At 51.5% G+C, this 16767-nt stretch overlaps 5 protein-coding genes across 5 annotated transcripts; 2 read left to right on the top strand and 3 right to left on the bottom strand.

Annotated features, from left to right (window-relative positions):
* Positions 1 to 1598: 1598 nt before the first annotated feature.
* LOC34618023 (glutaredoxin-1) lies at positions 1599 to 2759 on the top strand. The gene is made up of 4 exons (XM_026334108.1): positions 1599 to 1681; positions 1847 to 1907; positions 2072 to 2200; positions 2712 to 2759. Exons 1-4 carry the CDS (start codon positions 1599 to 1601, stop codon positions 2757 to 2759), a joined length of 321 nt encoding a protein of 106 aa, XP_026189893.1.
* A 1348-nt stretch (positions 2760 to 4107) lies between these two features.
* Positions 4108 to 5015, bottom strand: LOC34618022. The gene is made up of 2 exons (XM_022731366.2): positions 4925 to 5015; positions 4108 to 4517 (listed from the first exon to the last, which is right to left on the bottom strand). The coding sequence occupies exons 1-2, from the start codon at positions 5013 to 5015 to the stop codon at positions 4108 to 4110; spliced, it is 501 nt and encodes a 166-aa protein (XP_022591310.2).
* Positions 5016 to 6950: 1935 nt separating this feature from the next.
* On the bottom strand, positions 6951 to 10724 carry LOC34618021 (serine/threonine-protein kinase rio2). Its single transcript, XM_026334105.1, has 8 exons — positions 10349 to 10724; positions 9764 to 9975; positions 9319 to 9463; positions 8673 to 8793; positions 8166 to 8456; positions 7952 to 8063; positions 7521 to 7600; positions 6951 to 7080 (listed from the first exon to the last, which is right to left on the bottom strand). Exons 1-8 carry the CDS (start codon positions 10722 to 10724, stop codon positions 6951 to 6953), a joined length of 1467 nt encoding a protein of 488 aa, XP_026189890.1.
* A 1032-nt stretch (positions 10725 to 11756) lies between these two features.
* On the top strand, positions 11757 to 13775 carry LOC34618020. Its single transcript, XM_026334104.1, has one exon. It carries the CDS (start codon positions 11757 to 11759, stop codon positions 13773 to 13775), a length of 2019 nt encoding a protein of 672 aa, XP_026189889.1.
* LOC34618019 (intersectin-1) lies at positions 13772 to 16688 on the bottom strand. The gene is made up of 8 exons (XM_026334103.1): positions 16054 to 16688; positions 15569 to 15647; positions 15400 to 15458; positions 15220 to 15280; positions 14900 to 15005; positions 14488 to 14580; positions 14231 to 14289; positions 13772 to 14167 (listed from the first exon to the last, which is right to left on the bottom strand). The coding sequence occupies exons 1-8, from the start codon at positions 16686 to 16688 to the stop codon at positions 13772 to 13774; spliced, it is 1488 nt and encodes a 495-aa protein (XP_026189888.1).
* Positions 16689 to 16767: the final 79 nt, after the last annotated feature.

Here is a 16767-nt window from a genome sequence, read left to right as displayed (position 1 = left end):
CCGTCACTCCTTAGAGGAAAATAGTGTCAGCGGGGAGGACACACAAATCCCGTAGGATTACTCTTTGTGCTACGTCTTTGCCTCTCCTTTCATATTCTTCGGGTTGGCCTGTGGCTGGCGGTAGCGGCCTAATTTTTAATGCGGCAACATAATTCCGAACTTCCTGCTTCAGTTGTCGGTTGTTTACATCCAAGCTTGCCAAATTCACACGGAAAATTTTCACGTGTGCTGGGTTTTCGTCCATAACCGTAAGTGCCCACTAAAGGTCTCGATTGGGATATACCCTTAGCTTCCGAATAACTAGATACTTCACCCGGTAGCATGTTGGCTTTTTCATACGAGCTCTCTCATTTCCCTGCCAGTGTTTATAAGGCTTCTTGCCGGACGGAGAGGAACAGCCGTAACCCAAGCTTTTGCATTCGCTAATTACTTGGACCATTTAGAACGAGTTGCATATAGCATGAAAAGCACCCGCACACATCATTGATTCTGGTAGAATGTTTTTTGCAACACATAAATATACGGATAGCCAGACAAAATAGTCTATTTGCTACCGATTCTGAACTCTATATAGTCAGAGTAGTAGAGAGTGCTCAAGTGTAGCTTTGCCCTTTACAGTCTCGAACATGAGAAACTAACTGCATGCATGGAGAGGAATTTTCAAACGTATTTGAGGGCGGCCCGAAACCCCTTTCCTCGACCTGAGGTCACACGGACTTTGGCGGAAGGAGAACAGGACAGTCTGAGGTGCAGCGCGCTGTATCAGGGTGGTAATTCAGAGACGTGCACCTAAAATACTGAAACTGAGAACGCAGTATCTCATTGCAGACATCTCCTAACGAAACAGCTGCGTAAGCTTACCAAAGGATGGAATGCATGAAATCCAAAGCTACAGGGGTATCTCAAGGCAGCTTGGTCCAATCAGACAGGACGGCTATGGCAACACGTTGCTACACATTCGCGGCACTTGTAACCTGGCTGGCCCTGCTAGCGCCCAGTCTTATTCGAAATTTCCATGGCGGTAGCTCCACCACCAAGAAATCCTGCTCAACAAATGACAATAATCATCGAACAATCGAAGATCTCAACTACTCTGTGACGGTGCTCTGTGGGCTACACGCATGGGGCACCGTTCGCCCCCCACCATTGTTGCATGAGCACGAGAATCACCCTATCCTGCCTTCCACGATTCCTCTGGCCATTCATGTTAGTCAAGCGGACACATACACATATAACGGATTGTCTGAATAATAAGTAAGGCAGGATGCTGCTGGAATCTTGCATTTTTAATCGCACGTTTATGCTGACACACACAGCATTGGGGCTGCTGTAGCGGTAATGCAGAGGGGGGGAGAAAGCGCTTTGTGGGATTGCTTTTGAAAAACAAGACCCTAATCTTTTTAATATTTGGCTCCGTGCCAGTTGGAACGATGAGGCTTATCGTAGGCATGTTCTCAGCCTCCCGCACTTGCCACCCACCCCAGCTGCCTATTCCAGGACGTACCCTTGTGTCTCCTTTCTGGGATAAAACAATAAAGCTGTCATCTAGCTCTCTTTCGCGCCACTATTTTTCTCCCAGGAACACAGCCTGCTCTCGAATGGAGCTAAAGAGCTCTAGGGACGTGCCGCAATGGGCCGAGGAGCTAATCAGAGGCCACGCGATTACCGTCTTTGCAAAGACGTAAGTTAGCATTGTAAACATGTATTGATCCTGATATGGTGTGTATATAGGGCCTGTGCGAACAGCTTCCTGTGCTGCCATCGCCTTTTCATGAGTGAAGCGCATGTGGGCGTGTGTATGTCCGGCGGGACGATACGAAAGTGTGTTCTGGCTTGTTGCGCACAGGCCCTGCCCTTTCTGCCGAATAGCAATTGAAGCCCTCACGAGCCTAAACGTCAGTGACATGGTAAATTTGGCTTGCACCACACGCAGACACACACACACACACACAGGGCACGGTGCATAGACAGTGTAGTGGTTCTTCACCGTCCTTGATGCTTCTGTTTGCATTCTATTGTTGCGTCTGGTGAGTCCCTTGCGGTGTACAGTTTGTGTTCGTCATGTGCTTAGCACGTGGAGGAAATAGATAAAAGTCACTACTGCGACGCGATTCAGGACTTCTTGGAGGAGAAGACAGGCGCCCGATCTGTCCCGCGAGTATTTATTGCTGGGAAGTTCTTTGGCGGGGGTGACGATACAGTGAGACGATGATGACTAGAGGGCGCCTGGAGGCAATTGGTCTCGTTGCTTCGGCTGTTTATTTTGTCGATTGCTTTCAGACTCCCCTTTGGATATGCATTTTCCCTTCGGGTGGCATTGCACGTTCATTACCAGCAGCTGTTGTGTGAGAGCAGCATATCCTATTTTCACTGATATTAAAAGGGTCCACCCCTTGGTTCGTGCGTGCGCATACGCAAAGCGCTCATTCTGATTATACGGTGTCTCTGGGTGCTTCTGTGTTGTGCGCGTCGCACCCCGGAGCGCACAGCATCTCATTGTTATTCAAGAGTTCTGTCCGCTCGGCCTTTTCATTCATCGCGATCCTTCCTTAGTGTTGCTTGGGGAAGCGCTACGTACACCTGCCGGCGCTGCGTTACTGCTCTGCCCCGCCCCGACCCCGCTGTGACAAAAACCTTCCGCACTTTCGTCGCTCATCATTCATTGTTGCCTTCCGCATTCATCTAGCCGAACTTTGTTTTCTTTGTCGCAGGTCGCTGGCGTGAGAAGCGGCGCCGTCCAACGACTGCTTGGAATATGATTCTGGGGTTCTCGCAGACCCGGCACTTGCACGCCTGTGCATGAATGGGCGGCACTGCGGGCACCCATACACCTTTTCGTGGTGCGAGGATAAACTTCTGCATCGAACTTGTATCTCTCGACCGCGCAAACTCCCCGCGGTGCTCCACTGCAGTGTAAAAAATACCGTGAATTGTAGGCCTAACGCGAGTCTCAGTGTGGCGCAACCGGTGAGAAGGAAGCAATAGATCGGACAGCTTTTCAGTTCAAGCAGCACTATGCGCCATCAGTAGCGCAGGAGCTGTTGTGAGCCTGCCCCCAGCAGGTACAAGCACTGAACCTGCCCAGAATCGCACTTTCTATTACACCCTCTAAGGCACTCCACACCCAACCGTCTCCTACGGCACCACGTCCTTCCAAACTAGGCTAGGCCCTCTCTACCGTGCCATTGGAGCATGATAACGCCGCAACCAAAACACGAACGCGAGACTGCACATGCACAACCACAGCCCCACCCCTCCCACCCGCGCTGTCCCTACCAACTAATCCAGCGAAGAGGGTAGCACCGGCCCCCTAGAGCCTAGATAGAAACTCTCTAGATGTCGCGCATCGCCAAAACATTTGGGGGGGGGGTGCACGCACTACAGAGTAACCGCGCGAAACCAGCGCCGAAGCTGATAAGAAGGAATACCCAACTTCTGACCGCTCTGCAGAGCGCTAGAAAGACCCTACATACATGTCAAGAGAGTATATTGATGCCCCCTAATCACAAGCTGTCACCAGGACACAAAAATTTAGAGAGCGTGGACAAAGGTCTTCGAGACGTGCGAAATAAAGCACCGTGTTTGGTCAGCTGTCATGCGCATGCATCGCCCCTCCTCCTCCGCCGGAATAAAGGACTGACGTCCAGAGAGCATCGAGAGCCCATAGCCTTCATGCTCCGATCACTCTTCGCACCACATGCTAGAAAGCAACTGCTCGACGACCACTCTGTCCTAAGTGCTAAACACAGCTGAGTAGCAGGTCCTCACCACGGGGATGTGTACGTGTGCGCCTCAATCGCCGCCAGACGAGATCATGAAGCCGAGAACTGCTCCCCAAATTAATGCAACAAGTGAAGAACCGGATGTAGCAGGTCTTCAAGAAACCTTTTAAGTGCCAATGAACAAAGTGAAAGGGGCGCGCAGGCCGGAAGAAAGAAATGGTCGTCACCTACCCCACCCACTAGCGCTCGAGAAAACTTCCCCTACGAGGGTATATAATAACCTGTCCTGCGCAGTAAGTGCCTATTCTTTGTCAATCACTAAGCCTTAGTGCGTACTGAGCCGGGAACACTCAATAATCTGCGCCGCTGATATTGCACAGCCCGTTTAGTCAATGTTCTCTGCTGCATTGTCTGATGACGTCTCCGAAAGAGAGGCCATAGCGCCGGCGAGACCGCCAGGGATGCCAACAGCTTCAGTAAGGGCATCCATGTCAACTTCGGCGAACTTGCGCAGGAAGTCATGGTACTGGGGATCCGCGATAAGTTTTTCCATTATTTCGTTCCACTTTCCGCTGAGGCCTTGCAGCATGGCGCGCATTCGTGGGTCTACGAGCGAATCAATGAAGACCTGAGCCTCCTCGGGGCCGATGAGGCCAGGTTTCACGAACACTTCAGCCAGCGCTCGAAGCTCTTCATCGCTCATTTCGTCGAAGTTCAACTGCATTCCGAGCGCCTCGGGGGAAACCTGTGACCAGTCGAACTTGGAAAAATGCTTCTCGAACGAGGCCTGGAGGTCTGCGGATGACCAAAAGACGCGCGAAACGCACATATACCCGACAAGAAAGGGAAGGGCACGGCATTCGGAGAGAAGCGACAACCACGGAGGCGAAGGGGGGAAGACCTCTTGTTCCAGCAAAGGACGAGGCGCAAAGCTTCAGGAGGGCCAGAAGGGAAACGGGGAAGGGAAGTTTCGGGTGCATACACAATAGGAACAAGAGGTCGGACAGAAGACCACGGGGTGTGAGCGGCGACGTAGCACAGCACGATTATGCCCAAAACCATAAACTCCCACCCTCACCCACGCAACTGATGACAGCCTCGGAGGTAGCAAACTTAAACTGGGGGGGATAGGCAACATACTGCCCATACAGGACGTATATAATTAGAAGGGAGTAAATTCAATAGAACAGCGGGAGTCTTACCTTCAGGGGAAATATCGGGGGCCTGGTCCTCCTGGGCTGCCATCGGGGCAACCAAAGCACCAAGAGCAACGGCAAAGAAAGCGGTCTTCATTTTCGCGAGTTAAAGCTGACTAATGGTGGATTTTCGAACGTTTGGACAGGATAAATCAAGAATTTAACTGAATGATGAACGGCAGGAGTCAGTGAGGGCAAAACGGGAGGGGAAGGCATTTGTAGCGACGGGGACGGAGCGGCGCGCTTTGAAGTGCAGCAATCCTTGCCATCGTTGCTCAAAAGGAAGCAGCTCATCTGTCCTCTCCAGGACTCTGTATTTTGCCACCCATGGCGCATTTATTCAATTTTATCACCTCAAAGCAAAAAAAGGACGTCTCTTCTTGTTGATTTTGCGTGTCACCGCAGGCAACGCTGTACCCAAGGGGAGCGGCGACGCGAGCAGCTGGTCTTGACATACTTTTTTGTACGCCTGAGGGTACTACGTGTTTTTTATTTGTTCCAGTGCACCTAATTTCAATTTGCTATTGCTTATAGGGAAGCTAAGGGCTGAATGTCATGCGTGGCTAGCATCGCGTGAGCAGCAACTAATGTTCGCGTCTCTAGTCTGCCACATAATTGCTCAGGGACGTATTACCTCTGCCACTTGACACATTCCTGCATACAGTCTACAGCACCAACGACGCAAGCCACCGAAGGGCACAACAGCAAAACACTAGTTAAAGGGCAGTTATCGTGTGTCCTTATACCTTCTGAAGAAAACATCATGCATCATTCCTCAGAAGGGACAGCGCGGCGATCCAAGCAAATGTCAAGGCAATGTCTGCTACACTAGTTATCATGAAAAGACACCTGAAGCCTACATGGAATGCTGAGCTTGACAAGGTAAGTATATACTTTTGCTGCATGCCAGACTTGGTTCCCCATAAATAGGAGCACAGTGTACACCGTATGTAATGGCACCTTCTGCTGCATGAGTTATACTCAACTGAGAATTGTTACGGAATCGGTCACTATTTGGTCTGGCTATCTAAACATTTTTTCCTACTATGCAGCCTGCCCGTTACACCAAAAATAAGGTAGCGGCCGAACTACGCTTCAATGCAGTACCACTATACTATGTACAGCCGGCTACGAATAAGAACGTTGTTTCTTCTTCTATTGAGTGCACACTACTCTGCACAAAACAAGATGCGCTGACCAGACAAGCGCACTAGTCGATTCTTTAGTGTCCCCGTGCTTAAGCCCAACGTGCAACAAACTTTGGATACTCGGAGTAGTTTAAGCGTGCAGCAGCTCGCACTCAAGGTGTTCCTCTTCCCTCATATTGAGAACTCACAAAAGCCCGAGCAGATCGAGGCTGGAGTTCTATTGGACAACACGCAAGAATCTTCTATAGAGTTTGTGGTTTGTTTAGAGTCACGTGTCTTCCTACGGAGAGCTTATGTCGGTGACAGATAGTATGTGCCTTTGCACTTGATGCTATGTGCAGTGTTGTGTGAGGCTCGGAGTGCCCACAGAGGGCGTAGCAACTTTGGAGCACCGTATCTGGCCTCTTTCCTGTTGGGGAGACCCTACGAGGCGAAGGCACGACAAGGGGGATGGAGTTCTGCTGGAGCGACACTGATTTACTAAACTTTTGCATCCGGTTCAAGGCTAACTGTACTGACCTAGGCAGACCCTAGAAGAGGAAAGGCTACACTGTGGGCTTCCTTGTAAGGAGCCCATGAGGAGTGCTATAGAAGGGCATACAAGGAACTTGTAGAACGCAAGGTTGAGTGAGGGGATGAAACACGAAACGAACCACTAAAATAAAGGCAGAACAACCGAGAGCAGAGCGCATAGGTTGCACAACACAGAGCAAGAAAAAATGGGAACGGACTGGCGGAATGGGAAAATGCAATTAAGATCCCTGAAGGGTAACTCCTGGCAATACTGAACAGCTTGCGGGTAGTTTGTTGAGAGCCCAGTAAACAAACAAGAGCAGCACACAGCAACATTCCTTTATAAAGAAGAAAACAAATGGATGAAGTGCCTAACAATCAAACTTGGCCATTTGCTTGGCCCTGATTCTCTCGGCGTTCTTGTTCGATCCAAAGTTTCCCCTGCCGTTCCTCTTCTGGTTCTTCGCTTGAACTCTCTTTCTCACTGAGTCTCGTGTATGCCTACAAGGAAAAAAAGCCAGAGAACTCTAAACACAAACTAAACTGCCTAAATTTAAAAGTCCCCTGCATAAATCCTCAGATATGAGTCCAAAGGGGGGAGCAATGACAAGACACGAATGAGAAAACGACACAAAATGACAGGCGGGGCTGAAGGACCCATGCAACACAGTGTATGGCGGCTGTTTGCATTGCTCCTTGTACTCTTCTTAAGTCTTCGAAAAATGTGAACAGAATGCAGAACCAGAGAAACAGGCATACGTAGGAGAGACAGACAGAAACATGAAAACAAAGAGACTGAAAGAGAGAGAATAAGAAACTGCTAGGAGCCCTGTTCTACAAGACTAAAACTCCAAGGTCATTATGCAGTCGTACCACGAAAAGCGTGGGTCGAAATGAGGTACATTGTAGATAGTTCAGCTGACGGCGGTTCCATAGCTTACCTTCGGGCTGTTGGACGCCAGCAGTGAATCAGCGCCTGCTGCTCCTCGGGCACTAAGGGACGGCTCGGCGGTTCGTCTACCTCTGAAATGGCAAAAGCGCAGAGCTGGATAGGTTCGAAATTGCTACGTCACTGCGGGAAGAACTAAATATCAGACGCAGAGCGCACTGCGTTTGCAATTATCACACTATGTCGGAAGACGCCCCTCGTCCAGAAGTTCTAGGGGCCATGTAGGGTCCATTTACCATCACAATCAAGGCATTACGACCGGCACAGCACTCGGGAAGGCAAGTAAAAGACGATACAGCCACTGGATGCAAATAATGGCTACTCTTCGCTGCTTAAGCCCCGCCTGAGGCCCCAATTGTGTATGAAAAAGAGCTTAGAAAGAAAAGTGCAAATCAAAGGCCTTTAGGAATAAAGGTGGATGGCGTCTCCAACAGGGAGTTGGTTGCTGCATGCATCAAAATGAGGTTTAATTAATATGGAAAGGGACCAGCGCGCACCGCTGCCGCTGGTTCCACCCTCTTCGCTGCTCGCCTCGCTTTCCGAGTCCAGGCCTTCTTTCTCTTCCACATTTTCTGACCTTTTTTCTTTTGCTTCTCCTTCCCCCCCCCCTTCCTTCTCTCCTTGATCATCTGTCTGCTCCTCCTCCGCCTCGTCCTCTTGTCCAGAGGATACGGAAGAACATTCTTCTTCTGTATCCCCTTGGTCAGAAATAGAAGAGATTCCCTGCGCGTCTAGCCGAGCAGCCAAAGCTCCTTCCAGCAGTTTCGTCTGACAGTCGTCTAGACCATCTGACACTAGTATCCTTTTGCATTTGCTCACTACTTCATCTCCTTCGTCTCCATGAGAAGACGTAGCTTCACTGGATAGAATATCGGATCGACGACTGGAAGCAGTTAAATTTTCGGGCTCACCCACAACTTCCTCGAATCTAAACAAAGCACAGCAAAGAATAGACAATAACTCACCATCTCAACTGAAAGTTGCAATCGTTCGGAAACAAAACCTGTTGATTGCATCTACAGTCATGGACTCTCAAAGACGCCGCAGTGAAGGTGCTAGGTTTCAAGTCGATAAAGGCTGAGGCAGTTTAAGCTGAGCTACATTGGACTACAAATTGGCATTTATGATAATGTAGTGTTCTGACTTGGGTACACTGGAAACCTCTACAAGAAATTTTCTCTCAAACAGTCTCTTGATACATTCAACATCTCGGGCGAAGTACACGGCCGCGTTCGGGTGGTAGATGGAAACCATCTGGGGAAGATCTGCACAGCGTGAACAAAAAACACTGTGCCACACAGATAAAGAAGCGTCTTGTATCTAAGCCACCACGGGAATGGTTGCGTAATGGCATGAGGGAGCAACAGAGCGTATTTAGCGGCATGACAGCAAAGCAACAAGAAACGCGACAAGGCCATGAAACCTGGATGTGAAACGAGCGCATACAACTGAATATTGAAGATATGTCAACGGAAATAAGGAAACAAAAAGTATCACTGCGTAGCAATCGCACTCAAGAAACACTCAATATTAATAACAGAAGCGCCCTTGCAAATATCAAGGAGAAACAGAATCACTGAAACCAAATATCGGCGAATTGATGGATGACTCAGAAGGTTCACGAACAGCCCGCACGCAGGGCCCATATTGCAATCACTTCGGACCTGCAATGCTCTAAATGAAGACATGAGATTCCTGAATATTTAGCCAGATATTCTCCGGCTAAAGCTTCTATTTGCTCGATCAGCTATTGATACTAAGCTCCTTAACGCCTGGGACGTCTGACGCACCGATCATCGTGATGCTCCCGTTTTCCTCGTTAATCATCAAGTTAAACTCGTTGAAGTCTCCATGAATCAAACCACAGTGAGCTAACCGAACAATGAGCTTCATTAGGCGCTCCAGAACCGTCATTGGGGAGGCCAGTTCGCGTACCTGTGGGCGGCAGAAAAAGGACATATTGCACACATACGTGATGACTAATAACAGCACTTTTATGCTACAGACCGAAAGCGGGCTAGAACAGATAGCAGCAAGGGAAAAGGATTTTCACCAGCGATCTGGCAAGTCTTGCTACACACACGCCTAAAATGATGACGAGAACGGAAAGATCAGCCCCCTCTTTACAATGGTGGGGAGATGCCCACAGCCACCAAGCAACGGAAGAGACACGCCCACGATGAATACTAAGAACGTGTGCTACTAATCCACTTGCCGCACCGTCCCTCGAGTTACCTGTGTCAGCGGAATTGCATCAATGTACTCCATGAGCACCGCATGCCTGTTCATGTCTTGAGGCTGCGGGACGGGGAAGCCGTGGGCATGCAAGGCCTTGAGATACGCAAATTCTCTGACGGCCGCTAAATGGGCTAAGTAGTGCCAGCTGCAATGCGTTCTGTGCTGCATATAATCCCTGTTCTTCTTGATTGAACGAAAGGAAATGCGGCCTGCAAACACGTCACGGAAACAACATTTCATGTAGCTGCTACGCAGTTCGAGACTCGCGTCATTGACGCATGCACACCGATCACGGGTGACTGCCAGCAAGATGCACAGACCCTGAGACATAAATTCTAGCCTCAGTCGGGAGGTGCCTTGAGCAGAATCGCGGCACAACCCTCCCCAACACTTTGAACGCTCCAGTAACTGTTCTGCCGAAGGACTCGCAGGTGAGGCAGAGCACAGCACCAAGATCAAGAGGACATACATGATGCAACATGGGCGAGAAGAGACGGAAATAGGCATACTGAAAAGAAAGAGAGGAAATGAAAAGGCAAATCACAGAGGGAATTGCGAGCAAGAACATTCGAGATGTCTCACCCAGCCTGTGTAGTTTGAGAACCAATACCTTTCCGTCGGTGCCTTCACAGATATGAATATCTGACTCCTTCCCAACTCCCATCCTAACACCCACTCCTTTAATAAGACCCCTCTTCGTTAAGGCATGAAGGGCGAGGTAGTCATAGCCCAAGTAGGTGAGTTTGTATCCATCGTACGACTTGGACGAGTGGTAAATCAGCTTGTTTTTCAACAATGAGCTAAGAGTTTGCCGAATGGAATGTCTTCGTAGCCCTGCTATTTGCTCAATGAGCTGTGCAGACACAAACTCATGGTTCTTCATGCCCATCTCGACGGCAGTCAGCACACGAAACTCCCCCTTCGTCATGTAACGCAGGACGTCCGCCTGAAGCCGCATCTTGTCGTAGCAGTTCGTATCTTCTCCTTTCACTTCAACGCCTTCACTCGTGTGGTGTCAACCTTTGTGCTAGCCTGCTTTACCCGTGCTGTGTTCCGTTACGGTGCACTGCATTATTACTGTGGACTGATTAGCATTCAGCCAAGCTTGTATCCCCTGGTCCCCCTCTTCTAGCCTTCCACTCGGGCTCTTCGCAAGAAGCAGCTAACGACAAACCGACAGAAGATGAAAAATCATGAAAGTCGTGAAGGAGCCCTTCAAGTTCATGACCCTCACGCGCATTGCAACTTTCCCCTGCTGGTTGCCGTTAGCCCAGCTAAAAGAAAAAGGGGTACATAGAAAAGCCTGTACTTCCGACTTCCTCCTTTCGGCAATCAAAGGAATCCTGCTGAAACTCCAACACTAAAGAAGCCCCCACGCGCGATCTTCGAGGCACAAAGGAATGCAAAGGGAGACACTGGAGGTTTACCTAAAGGCAGAATAGGAAAGCTTTTCAGTTCTGTTTGCCTTTAAGAAAAATGCGGCACCCAAATGGAGCTTTCTACCTCGCTTACCCCATCTCTCCCACTCCCGCCGACTCGAGGAGCCTGGGGGCCCCGTGATTTTCCTCGCAGCCCGGCGTTGTTTGTGATGAGAAGATCCTCTTCCACACGGTTTCATGAGTGCTTTTCTGTTTTGCTTTAGGCTTGTGGTCCGGTTGGAGTGCGTTTTTCGCTGGTAGCCCTCGCATCCCATGTTGCTCCCTTCCCGTGAATCCTGCAGATCGATTGAGGGAACACAAATACGCCGTGCGAACGAAGGCAAATGGGCCTCTACAATGATGTAAGATTCATGAGGGCTGTATGAAGCAGCTGGAGGCACTCCCTATATCTTGGTCGTCTCCCTCTCCCTTCTCGTTTGGGCGGCTTCTGCATTTTGCTGCCTGCGTTCTGCAATAGGGCGCAGAGGAGGGATTGCAACGATGACTTTCAGCGGTCCTGCATGCTCCTCGCTCTTCCCCTCTTTGTCTAGGAAGCTCGCGACCTCGGTAGAATGCAGTACACAGCACAGCCTGCAGCTCCCCATGCTCGGGCGTCGCGCCTTCCAGAGAGAGTAGAAGCAAGCGGAGAGAAACAAATGCAAGCGATCAAGGAAGAAAAGCAAGGACAGAATGAACTCAACGGTGGAGTCGAAGAATGCACTTCCCTGCAGGCCGCCGAGCACCACATGAAATCTGCAGGTTCATCAGACTTTTCAGATTCCCCCCGATGCGGAGCCTCTCAGACGGCCGGGGGCCCCTCCCCACCCCCTGCCACTTCAGCGCAGTTTGTTACTCCCGTCAGCACTCCGAGATCTTTCAGGGGGCTTCCGCCTGCCACAATGCCTCCAAGAGGGTCTTATTTTGAGGGCTGTGTCAGCACAAGAGTGAATCAAGGGGAAGCAGGCCGGCGGGTAGATGGTCCAATGCCTTGTACCCCGCTAGATCGATCACGCCGTTTGCTCATGACGACAAACAAAAGGGGAACGCCGATACCAAGGAAAAAAGAAAACAGACATGACGGAGGGGGGGGTTCCGAAACGTGGGATGCTCCAGGATTGCTTGGCTTTTTTCGGGAAGAACTGATGCTTCTGCAGGAGAGGCTCGAAGGCTGCTTCTCAGCCCTTCGCTCGGGGGCACTTTCGCTCGCCTCTTTTTCAAAGTGGGCAATCCTCTTCTTCTTCGTGGCCTTGCTGGTGCTTGGCTGCACCCTCGTGTGTTTTTCGATCGTCGGTGCATTCAGCTACTATTTGCTTTCCGTCTCTTCCACGCCACCCCCGCTTCACCAGTTCCCCGTGTTTTTTGATTTCTTCCCGCGAATCACTGCCGCGCTTTCACAGGCGCACAGGGGCACTGTAGGGGCCTCCCCCCCCCATGGGGGGGGGGCCCTCGACGTAGAAGTAGGGCCTGTGGGTAGCATCTCCCCATTTGAGGGGGGCAGCTTTCGGCAGCCGCCGCAAGGGCAGTCAGAGTCAGCACTGCCCCCCCCTGCAACAGCTTCAAGTGTTCAGCATGCGTATCGTGAGCTCTTTGGACTCTCAGGGCATTCTCTCGCCTCGCTGGAGGAGCCCGTGGCTTTTGCTACTGTGCCGTTCAGCAATCGCTCATGGGAGTTGCTACCCGGTGACGAGGCGATGTTCGCTGCTCCTGCGCCCCTCATTTCTTCCCACTGGCCCTCACAACAGCAACAACACATGCAAGACTTGCAGCAAATGCAGCCGATGCAACAGCTGGAGGAAGAGACAAAGCTACCGGAGTTCACCGTAGATCTCATTCTGTCGCTCTCCGTGTCTGGGGCCCTCAACAATAGCAGCTCTCATCGACATCGTAATGTCTCTCCCCTTATGCTGTCTTTGTTGGCCTTTTCTCATAGGAACTCTCTCGTGGCTCGCAGTACACGACCCGTCCAGTTCTCGCCATGCCCCTTCGTATTTTCCCTCCTAGTCCCCGCCGTATGTAGTCAAGAAACGAAACAAGTCATTCCCATGATCGAGGGGCTGCCCCTTCCCCTAGTTTCGCAACTCAAGTTCGCCCGGATCTACCTATACCCCCCAATTTCTGCGGGGGAGGCTTCGCTGATCGTACAGCCGAAGCCGGAAGGCATCAGGCTTTTCCTTGTACAACACCCCTATCTTGCGTATCTCCTGCTCACGCTCTTCCTCCTCGCGGCGGCTGGAGCCACGGTTTGCTGCTGCTGCTGCTGCTGCTGTGGGTACCTCCTTACCGTCGCAGGGGCCCCTAACACGCTGCACCCCGCCGACGAAGTGGGGAGAACCTCTGCCCAGCAGGAGGCGCTTTTAGCTTGCGAAGAGGCTCTTCCGCCTCAGGAAGAGAAGGCTGCTCTAGAGCAGCCACCCACTGCGGAGGGCCTGTATGAGGGGTGGATACTGAGGGAGCCTGATTTCAGCAGCTTTGGAAACGGTGGGCAGCAGAATCTCGTAGGACAGTGCAAGAACGAGGCTTCCTCCTCCCCAGAAGCCCCTACTTTGAGACTGCGGGCTGTTGGGAGGCGTCGATCCACCACAGCCTCCTAGCTGCAGAGCCCTCCAAGGTTTCCTTTGCGGCTGCTTCCACAGAGGCAAGCCGCATCGTGTGGCGGAGAGGGTCCTCCCCCACCATTTTTGCGTTCGTACCGATAATTAAAAGGCAACAACAGGCCAGAAACATGGAGAAACTTGCTAATACCGAGATCTAAATGGTTTAGATTTACGGTGTTCGCGAATATGTTAAACGATTTACGACCTTCTAAAGGCCGTTGGGGGCTTTCGTGAGGATGATGTGCTGAGGAATCCTTAGAGACCGTTGCGCCAGAGGGCAGCCCTTCAGGCGACCCCTGAGGCCTCTCAACATGCCTTTTCTTTAAAGGCCCTTCTGGTTTTACCGCAGGATATTTAAACTGCACACCCACCCCTCTGCAACCCCGTGGCTAGGCGCCTGGGGTTTCCGCTTTCTAAAGGCAGTGAAATCACCGTTCAAGGCTCGAGCCAACCCGAATTTGCGGGTCGTTGAGATAGTCATGATATACAAGCTTGGCGTCCTCACGGACTCCTGTACACACACAGAGACGCGAGCAAAAAATCCAAATAGGCATCACCGCGCCCCACTAAACTCGCAAAACCTTAACAACACATACTTCTTACAAACTCGCGAAAACCGAACGAACCCTGCGCTCCAACCCCCAAAACACCAAACCCCCCTGTCCTTGCGGAGCCCCCGCATGCAACTGTGTGCACAGTTTACACTGACCCTTCTTCGTAAAATACTTGAAAGCCTTTTGATATATCCTTGTTTTCTTCAGCTCCCCGAAAGAGAGTTTCTCCCGAGTCAGCTCCTCGCTGTCTGTACACCCCAATCCAACGTCGGCACGCAAACTTGCCAGCATGTAGGTCTAGAGCAGCAAAATACGGCTGCCCTTCCCCCCGTCAAAAGGCTGCTAACATGGAAACGGAAAAAATGTATGGGCGCCTTAGACGGATAAGAATTACATGTGGAAATGTAGGCCGACGGTCCACTACTACGTATACACATGCATGCATACGTACACGCAAACCCCAAACCATGAAGACTCCTCTTTGCAGATGCCAAGACAGCGGCACCAGCAAGGAGCGCTCGCCTCGTATTTCGAGAAAAGCCTCTAGACCGGCTAAGGCCCCCTTACCTCTGAAGGCGTATACGCGCGTCAGTTTGCCGTGGCGGCACTCATACAGGTTTATCTGATTCTTGCCCTCTTGAATCTCCTCAAAGTCTAAGCAGAAGGAGTGGTCCTGCAAAAAGGAAGCGCAAAATCGTGAATGCTACATCACTGAGTCCCATGCTGAATGCAGCACATTACCTTGCGTGTATTCTTTCACCAAAAAAACGATGGCAAGAAACCGTAGGATACCCCAAACGAGCTTCAAATCCTCACAGCGTCATACGGGTCGGCCCATGGAAAGCCTTCCACAGGGGCTTTTTGGGGAATCACAGAAAAAGAGGTACCTTGTTCTCCTCGGCTACGAGCCGCTTGGTAACGCGGACAGAATGGGGGAAATCTATCAAACTGCACGCCAATACAGAGGCACATACCACCCGAGAAAGTACCATGAACGACACCGCAAGCCCCGCCAAGCAAGCAAACACCCCCCCCAAGAACCTTAAGGCCCCTGTTTACGCGCGCACTTGTCGACAAAGTCGTCCCGAGTTGCAGCAGTACCCTGCCGATCCTCGGAATAGAAATCCTGCGAGACAGCACAGACCACAGGCTTTCACGCACATGGAACAAGCCAGAAGCGCAAGCGACTAGACACGCCGCTAGTGGATTTCTGTAGCCCCCTCACCCTCACCCTACCTCCGGGCAGAGCCAACTCATGAAGGCATCCCTGTTCTCCTCTCGCTTCCGAGAAGGCATTTGCCTAGCCTCCACCAGCCTGTAGCACTCAAAGAAACACACACATCGCAAAAAATCCAAACACATCTCTGTACGCACAGATCTTACAGCGGCACTCTGTAGGATTGCCAAACGAAGGAAACCCCCCAAACACACACCAAACCTTCAGGCCTTAGATAAAGTGTCCCTTTCCCACCCAGCCTCTTCTTTTCCCCCCCCTTTCTCCTCCGAAAAATCCGTCAACACTTTCCGCTGCCCATCCTTAACAGCCCTCCCTGCTGCTGCTGCTGCCTTTCTGCCACTCGGCTGCCGTCTCTGCATGTCTTTTCAATGCAACATTGTCGCTCTACACCCCGCGAGCCGACACCAGCAAACAGCCCCCCCGTGGAAGGCTCTCTCTCTCTCTCTCTTCTTCTTCTTCTTTTGAAGCCTTGCCCCTTTTTTACCTGTCTGCAAGCATTGCGGCACTAAGCCCATCATCTGAAATCCTACTACTCGGGCTGCTACTACTGATGCTTCTTCTCCTGTCCCTGCCCCTTCCATGTTCCTTCTCCCTAACGCTTCTCCTTGGCGGAGAGCGGCTCCGCCTCCTCGCTCTCTCTCTCTCTCGCTCCCGTTCTCTCTCGCGTTCTCGTTCTCTCTCGCGTTCTCGCTCCCTCTCTCGTTCCCTCTGCCGTTCTCGATCCCTCTCTCTCTCCCTGCTGCTTCTCCTTGGGGGAGGCGATCGCGTCTTCATCCATCTCCCCATTGGCCCTCCTCCCGAAGGGCTGGCTCCCTGCGTCTCACTCCCCCGTGTAGGACTACTATTGGCAGGAGCTGCAGGAGAGGCAACTACGGGCTGGGGAGAAGACGCGGTGACTGTAGCAGCGGGTGCAGCTGCTGCTGCAGCTGCTGCAGCAGCAGCAGCAGGGGCTGCTGCCACGACGGGGAACGGAGGAGGCGTTGCGACCGCAGGAGTGGCAAACACACTCTGCCCCTGGGAGGAGGAGCATGCAGTCATTCCTGTTGTAGGCTGCTGTCCTCGCGTCATCCACGCAGGCAGCACCATATGCCTTCCTCGGCCTGTCGGCGGGGTGTACATTCTCGAAAACCTCTTCTCTCTCTCTGTCTCACTGAAAACGCCGAGATTCCGAAGCCCTTCGCCCTTGGGCCTTATATAT

The sequence above is a fragment of the Cyclospora cayetanensis genome, unplaced genomic scaffold (genome assembly GCF_002999335.1).
Source record: "Cyclospora cayetanensis isolate NF1_C8 unplaced genomic scaffold, CcayRef3 CcayRef3_contig_36, whole genome shotgun sequence".
Classification (NCBI taxonomy): Eukaryota; Apicomplexa; class Conoidasida; order Eucoccidiorida; family Eimeriidae; genus Cyclospora; species Cyclospora cayetanensis.
The sequence above is the reverse complement of the archived record's forward strand: the minus strand, read 5'-3'. Positions and strand labels throughout refer to the sequence as shown.

Coding starts and splice junctions, on each gene's coding strand:
- LOC34618019 (XM_026334103.1), bottom strand. CDS start 16,688: ATGTACACCCCGCCGACAGGCCGAGGAAGGCATATGGTGCTGCCTGCG. Junction 15,648..16,053: donor GCCGCAATGCTTGCAGACAG/GTAAAAAAGGGG, acceptor TGAGTGCTACAG/GCTGGTGGAGGCTAGGCAAA. Junction 14,290..14,487: donor CAAGTATTTTACGAAGAAGG/GTCAGTGTAAAC, acceptor GTGTGTGTACAG/GAGTCCGTGAGGACGCCAAG.
- LOC34618020 (XM_026334104.1), top strand. CDS start 11,757: ATGCAGTACACAGCACAGCCTGCAGCTCCCCATGCTCGGGCGTCGCGC.
- LOC34618021 (XM_026334105.1), bottom strand. CDS start 10,724: ATGCGGCTTCAGGCGGACGTCCTGCGTTACATGACGAAGGGGGAGTTT. Junction 8,457..8,672: donor GAGGTTTCCAGTGTACCCAA/GTCAGAACACTA, acceptor TGCTTTGTTTAG/ATTCGAGGAAGTTGTGGGTG. Junction 8,064..8,165: donor GAGGACGAGGCGGAGGAGGA/GCAGACAGATGA, acceptor GGACTCGGAAAG/CGAGGCGAGCAGCGAAGAGG.
- LOC34618023 (XM_026334108.1), top strand. CDS start 1,599: ATGGAGCTAAAGAGCTCTAGGGACGTGCCGCAATGGGCCGAGGAGCTA. Junction 1,908..2,071: donor GCCTAAACGTCAGTGACATG/GTAAATTTGGCT, acceptor TCATGTGCTTAG/CACGTGGAGGAAATAGATAA. Junction 2,201..2,711: donor TTGGCGGGGGTGACGATACA/GTGAGACGATGA, acceptor TCTTTGTCGCAG/GTCGCTGGCGTGAGAAGCGG.
- LOC34618022 (XM_022731366.2), bottom strand. CDS start 5,015: ATGAAGACCGCTTTCTTTGCCGTTGCTCTTGGTGCTTTGGTTGCCCCG. Junction 4,518..4,924: donor CCCCGATATTTCCCCTGAAG/GTAAGACTCCCG, acceptor GGTCATCCGCAG/ACCTCCAGGCCTCGTTCGAG.